This window comes from Bremia lactucae, linkage group LG2 (assembly GCF_004359215.1).
Source record: "Bremia lactucae strain SF5 linkage group LG2, whole genome shotgun sequence".
Classification (NCBI taxonomy): Eukaryota; Oomycota; class Peronosporomycetes; order Peronosporales; family Peronosporaceae; genus Bremia; species Bremia lactucae.
Window position 1 is genome coordinate 5763329 of NC_090611.1, and position 7080 is coordinate 5770408.

The 7080-nt window shown below is 46.7% G+C and overlaps 2 protein-coding genes across 2 annotated transcripts; both read left to right on the forward strand.

Annotated features, from left to right (window-relative positions):
* Positions 1-446: 446 nt before the first annotated feature.
* Positions 447-2360, forward strand: CCR75_008277 (uncharacterized protein; the record flags this gene model as incomplete). Its single annotated transcript, XM_067966331.1, has 1 exon — positions 447-2360. The coding sequence occupies one exon, from the start codon at positions 447-449 to the stop codon at positions 2358-2360; it is 1914 nt and encodes a 637-aa protein (XP_067822146.1).
* A 230-nt stretch (positions 2361-2590) lies between these two features.
* Positions 2591-5221, forward strand: CCR75_008276 (uncharacterized protein; the record flags this gene model as incomplete). The annotated part of the gene is made up of 4 exons (XM_067966330.1): positions 2591-2861; positions 2926-2991; positions 3066-4852; positions 4933-5221. 4 exons carry the CDS (start codon positions 2591-2593, stop codon positions 5038-5040), a joined length of 2232 nt encoding a protein of 743 aa, XP_067822145.1. The 3' UTR covers positions 5041-5221.
* Between the last annotated feature and the right edge of the window lie 1859 nt (positions 5222-7080).

Sequence of the window (7080 nt, forward strand, 5' to 3'; positions counted from 1 at the left end):
TCGAGCTCAGAGAGCGACCAAGTTTCACGCCAAATACGCACAAATCACGCGATCGGATATTCCGCCGCTTGCCGTATGTATCAATTGGTCGAGACTGGCGCCGACAGCTGTTCTCGATGATTGCTTTTTCCAAGAACGTCGGTGCAGAACCAAGACATGTGTGTGCATGACACGGGCAACTCGCGAGTTTTTTACATCTGACTCTTATGCGGCTAAAGGCACAGTGCCGCACAAGCTCAAAATAACGACTCCTACAGTTTGCCTTGTCACGTGATCAACCTCGTTTTGAATTGATAGTGGCAAGTAAGTGGACTGCTATTGATTCCGGCAAGAGGGTTACGCAAGACTTTGGTGCAGGGAACAATAGAGCTGTTTTTATCGAACCTTCAGCGCAGATTCCAGGAAAGTTGCGCTGGCGTGACGCTTCGGGCTCCGGAGGCTGGACAATGCAGGTCCACCGACGGTGGCTCAGATTCGTGCTGGTGGTACTGCTCATGAATTCACAGGCCAATGCACAGATTTTTGCAGTGCAAAGTCGCGATGGGGATCCAGAAACGGTCTTGAATTTTAAAGAGGATCTCAATAATGGACGTGTTCCAACGTTGGCGACGCAACGACCAGAACGGCCATGGTTGCTTGACCAGAATGCATCGTCGGACTCGTCGGAACCAGCAGAGCCCTCGACACCGACGCCCGAGGTTTTAAAACCAACCGACGCACCAAGTACACGGGCGCCTTTGACAAGTGCTTCCCCGGGAGTGAATAATAAGGACGTAGATGCTACCGACAAACCTTTACCTGTTAACAAACCCGTCGATCCTGCAAAGCGCGACGCCAATCGAGACAAAGCGACTGGTGTGGTAAAGCCAAAGGACGAGACCACGGAGGTTACGTTTACAAGGTCCCCACTTCTTCAACAGACAGCGCCTGTGTCCGACGCCATCCCCACGGCTGACAGCAATGCTAATTTTGACAAGCCAACCTCCAGTCCTCCAACTGAAGTTGAAATCAAGCCAGAGGAGTCGAAACCCGTGCCAAATGCACCACCGAAATCAATTTCTTTAAAAGTGAGGAAACAAATCATCGATCCCGAGTCTGGATCGGACGACGATGCCAGTGTAGGCTCTAAAAGTGATTTAAACGAGACCCAACAGACTTTGAAACCTCCTACGAAGAAGGATGCCAGTACGATTCAAGAGACTCTCGAATCAAATACAGTCGATTTAAAGACAAGTAAAACAAGTGACAAGACTACGAAACAAGACAATTTATCCGACAATGGTACGGATTCAAAGCAAGAAGCAGATACGTCGCGATCATCTTCGTCGTCTGGATCGCCGTCGGCCGCGGCGTCCGTATTAGCTGATGCAGCATCGAATGCCACGAGTACTGCATCAAATACGTTAATGCTTGGTTTAATGATGGCAGGCGCGATTGCGCTTGTGTTACTGGTCGCCCTCTTTGTATACAAGAAAACCAATCAACTGGTCCAAGACGACGACCCTGGTCTTGAAAGAGGACGTCACGATCACACTCAAGGCGTGGCTCAAGCGTCAACAGTGGCGGCAAATTATCATCAGAATCACAACATGTCGCCAACAGGGTTTAGTGACGACAATTACCCGCCAAATCCTGGCAATAGCCAATTCGATCAGGAGCCTTACGATCACGATGGAGGTCGACTTACGTACAATGATCCAAACCTCGACATGTTGACACCACGAAGCCAAATCGCTTTAGCGCATTCTCAAATGTCCTTGCCACCAATGGCGCAAACAAATTCTTCACACGGTACGAGTCAGTATTCGCAATACTCGTCCCAGTCGTCGTCGTTTTATGGTCAAAGTATGTATAGCTCTGGTCACTCGGGGAATCACTTTCAATCAAAGTATGACAGTCGACATCGAGAGGATCTTGCTTCCGAGGACGAGAGCGATTTTGGGGGCGATTCGATTCAAGATCTGTCGAATGGATGGCATGGAATGGGTCAAAAAGGGTCGAAAAAGACGACAAAGCGACCGGATTTGTCTTTGGACGAGTCGTTTTTTGAACCCAAAGACTCGCGATCGACGTCAGCAAGTGATTATCACGGCCAAACGCGCTTTCAAGCGTCCGGCCAGACAGAATACCGCATGTCCACGGCAGATGAGAGCAGATATATGGGCGACGAGAGTTTTGCGGCCACGAATAGTAATTACGACCAGAGCCACTACAATGGCGACCCGAGTTTTCAAAGCAGCGGCTTTAGCGAGTTTGAGGCATCTGGTGCACCCCGCCGACGAGGGGATAGTAGCAATCATGACGCGTCTTCGTTTTATCGGACCAAAGATTCTCGATTTACGGACGCTTCATACTATTGAGCGACTTACGAGTCCTGACCAATTTTAATGTCCCTCAAAAGTTTGTCCATGGTTGTGTGTAAACCTACGGATGTCTGTCAAAATGGAATTCAAATTAATTTATACTTTTGGCGATTGTATTCCTGTAAATTTGTATTTAAATTGCGAATTTTTCATTGTTCGTGAAAAACAAATTAATATATAGATTGAAAGGTTTTCTTTAAAAAAAATAAAAACAACCGACTGATGTGATGTACACCAAGTGCGTCCGATCTCGTTCCGCAGTGGCAGAGACATCCTCGCCCCTTGGCAGACCTTGCAACTCTTCTTTGGCTCGTTGTTACGCCTCGTGGGGCGCGTTTAGTACGCAAGTGCCAATTCTTTGCAACGTATTGCAAGATTCAGTATCAAACCGCCGAATCTCTCGTGTTGCCACGAGTAGATTTAATACCGAGAACATCACGCTAGAAGACGCGCCATGGCGGACGCGCAGGATGTCCAGACGCTCAAGATGCAAGGCACGTGACATCGTGTGGCCATTTAAAGCACACTCTCTTCCTTTGTGACAATATCGTGTGGTTTGTAGTGGTACGGAAACACGAGAATGACCCGGATCGTCGACGTTCGACTCATTTGCGATTAGAACCGCCACGTACGTGGCCATGTTGCAGTCCTTTTTCGTGCCATGATGCGACTTTAGACACTAATACGCGTTGTAACACGTAGAATCCGATGTCCGATTAGCGAGTTCTTTCCAACGGGCCCGCACATCAGGCGTTCATCGCCTTCTTCGCTCCAATACTAGCAGTATCGGGAGCTATGTACCACCGACAAAGGAGAACGATAGTACTCCTACCGGCAATAATGCGTCTAGCAGCAACGCGATTGTTGAAAACGACAAGCTTTATGACTCGAAAGAAATGCCTTCCGTGCCTGAATCGGTCAAAATAGACGATCATCTCGCTACTGACCAAGTCGAAGACGATCCAGTGCCTTTGTATCTCGAACACACATGGACCCACGTGGTGCTTAAAATGACGGCGTTTACCGAAGAAGATACCGTCACAAGCTTTACGTTTGATGAGAAAGGAGGCGGTATTGGCCAAACTTGTGAGAATATTGCAAGTATACCTGCCGATACACTCCTTGCAGAGACCGACCACGCACGTGTGCTGTATAGTCACGGGCGTTTCTATTTAGTCAATGGCGACCAAGCAAATGGGGACACGTTTGTGCGGTTAAGTCCCGTGGAAACCCAAGCAAATGACGAAAATATGGGCGATCGTATGCAATGGCCTCTCGAGCCTCACGTGGCATTTCGAGTTGGAAAATCGGATTTTCTTGTTACATCGTTTCACGAAGAATTGCCAAGTCTTACGGTCTCGGCATTAAGTGGCAAATTAGCTGGCACGGAGTTTGTGATTACACAAGAAGGTGCAGGAATTGGTCGATCTGCGGAGAATCAAATCCATACAAGTGATGGGGAACTCTCTCGAAAACATGCTGCAATTTGGTTTGATGAATTGACGAATCAATTTTATTTGATTGATTTAAACTCGACGAATGGGACATTTATGAAACTCGTGGGAAGTTATCAAGAACCCTATCGACTGGAAATTGGCGACGATTTACTCGTGGCACAAACGTGTTTAACTGTCAATCGGTTTGACTTTGGAGCGCATGCCGACATGGGCGCTCGTAAACATATGGAAGACGCGCATACGATTATTCAAGACTTGTGTATTGAACCATTAAGTCGTTTGGGATTGCATCCCCAGTCATTCTTTGCTGTCTATGACGGCCATGGCGGTGACGAAGCATCTTCGTTTTTGAGTGACGTGCTCCACCATAGCCTCATTACCGCGTTTTTCATGCACACGAGTGAATTGAAACCTTTACTAACAATGACAATTGAGGAATTGCAATCAATCATCATGAAGCGCTTGACCAATGCGTTTGAACGTACGGATGAAGAATTTTTAAGGACCTCGGATCGTCCGCAAGCTGGAAGCACGGCCACGACAGTCTTTGTGGCGGGCAAGTATCTCTTTGTGGCCAACGTTGGAGACTCGCGCACTGTCTTGAGTCGCAATGGCACAGCTGAACGACTTTCAAATGATCATAAACCCAGTCGAACGGACGAAGCGCAGCGGATTCGAGAGACTGGCGGCTTTGTGATTCACGGACGTATTATGGGCGAATTGGCCGTCTCGCGTGCCTTTGGCGACGCCCCTTTCAAGTCGTTTGATCTCGTCGAGCCTTTGGTCGATGACATTGACACGAAAGCACGGAACGAGTACAATTCGCAGGAATTACCGGTGAATCCCAACGATATTTTAAAAGGTCCATTAGTGATTCCGACGCCAGAGTTTACCGTCACGGAATTAACAGACGAGTGCGAGTTTGTGATGCTCGCAAGTGACGGATTGTATGATGTGTTGAAAGATCAAGAAGCTGTGGATTTTGTTCGTCGAAAACTTGTCGAATTGAAAGATGTGCAACGGGCTGTTGAGGTGTGTGAGTGAGTGGATTGTGCTAGATGATGCTTGTGGTGGATTAATGGCGCGATTCTCTCTCGTTTTTCTTTGTGTAGGCGCTTATTGAGTATGCCATTTTTCATCAGCGGTCGACCGATAATGTGACATGTGTCGTTGTGATGTTTAAAGAGGCGAAAGAAATAGTGTGGCAAAGTTCCTCGTAAACATGAGTCTGAGCGCTAAAAAAGAGGACAAAACATCAATATATAGGATAGGACGGGACAATTACTACTATTGAACGAAAAATTGCCGTATGGGTTTAAAAAGAGTAAAACCACATTTTAGGAAGAGAATTTCTAAACTCACTTCATGCAGTTTTTAGTCAATTTAATTTCTGAATTACAGCGTATCACATTGCATTACATAGATCAACGCCAAACTCTCCGTGCACGATCACCAACTGCGGCGTTATCTGACGGCTTTCCATTGACTTTTTTGCGCGGTTTAGAAAAGTTGGAACCGTCCTAGAACGAAGTGCAAGTAAAGATTTTTTTAAATACAAGAATGCTGGTATCCCATCATGACCCAGACCGTCCCGAAAATTCAAGTAAGCGAAGCCATAAGTGCTTGAACTATCCTTTCCAAGTCACTTTAAAGCAAAGAGCTTGGAAGTTGGAGATAGATAATGGTGCTCAAAACCATGACCTTGTGCATCTTAGTGCATATTCTTCCGTACGCAGGCTTGGGAATACGGCAAGTCAGCAGGTGGTTCGCTTCACAATGCTGTTGTCCCTTCTAGAACAATTTAATAATTGTCTCTCGTTCATCATGGCCAACTAATGAACGTCTTTGAGCGTTACAGGCGTGTGGATGTCGTACGAGTGAGTGCGATGGCCTCACTTGTGGTTCGGTCGTTAGCATGACTGCACAAGACCTCAGTGTGAATACCCAGCACATTGTGGAGTTAGATCCCGACGGCTGTGCACGAGCAAATGCAACATCGAAGGTCCGCTATTGTGACGTGGACATAGTTATTGACGGAAGTGCACAAGCACAGGCAGCGTCGAAGTTCAACCACTCGAATAAGTTAAGAGGTACGAAACAAGGATGCTTTCTTGAAAAGCAACATCCAAGAGAATTTGGAACGCCCGTCTATAAGAGAGAGTGCGAAAGTCCTTGCTCGACTGGAGAGTCGATCGTGAAGGATATCGCTGTGGTAGCGCAACCACAGCTAGAGGATGTTGGGGAGGATATTCACCAAATAATTTCTGAGAGAAGAAGTCCCCGGAAACCTGTGGTCTAAGGTTCCCAGGTACCTTTGGAAATAAGTTCCAAAGAAGAAACTGAGACAATCAATGTCTTAGTAAACAATGGATCAAGTGTAGGCGCTTATACACTTGATCTATTAGCGCCTCCGAAGTTAACTTCGGAGATAACTCGATTGCCAACGCTATAATCGAAACGGTTTTTGCTGATCTGCGTAGTAGTAAAGTCAAGCAGATCTGCCTACTTGTCACAGATGACGACAACGTGGCCAATATTCGGTCGGCAATCGTATTTCTTGAGAACGAACGGATTCTCAATAGCTCATCGATAAACGAAAGTGTCCTGAATGAGAAGATTCGGATTATACGTTTTACGTCCCGATCCTGGGAGTCTTTGAAAACAACCCATATGCATAAAGATTTAGTTGAATTTTAGGATGTCTTCCCTGAATCAGTACCGTGCGAGTTGCCTAACGACAAAGGCACTCGACACGAAATCGACCTTATCCCAGGTTCGAAATACTGTGGTATGAATCAATTGCCGTTGCGTCGTGAACAAGTAATAGCGATCGACAAATTCTTTGCCGAATGCTTAGCAGCGGGCCATGTGAGGGAATCAACTTTCCCACATAGCTCTACAACCTTCTGTGTGCGCAATGCAACAGGAGGTTGGCGGATAGTGCATGCATTCAATAAACTGAATACTGCAACTGTACCGGCTCAAACGCCGATACCACGAAAATATGTAATCATTGATGGCATGTCAAAGAGTACTATCTTTTCGTCAATGAATCTGCTGGATGGATTCTATCAGATCCTTGTGCGTGAACAAGATATTCCGCTCACAGCAGTAATCACCCCCAAGTAGTATGCTATGGGAGTGGCTAGTCATGCCACAGGGGTTTAGTAATGCCCCTGCGACATTTGACAAACGTGTAACCAATCTATTGAGATCGGGGCGGGATTTTGTACCGAGCTATTATGATGACGACTTCGTTC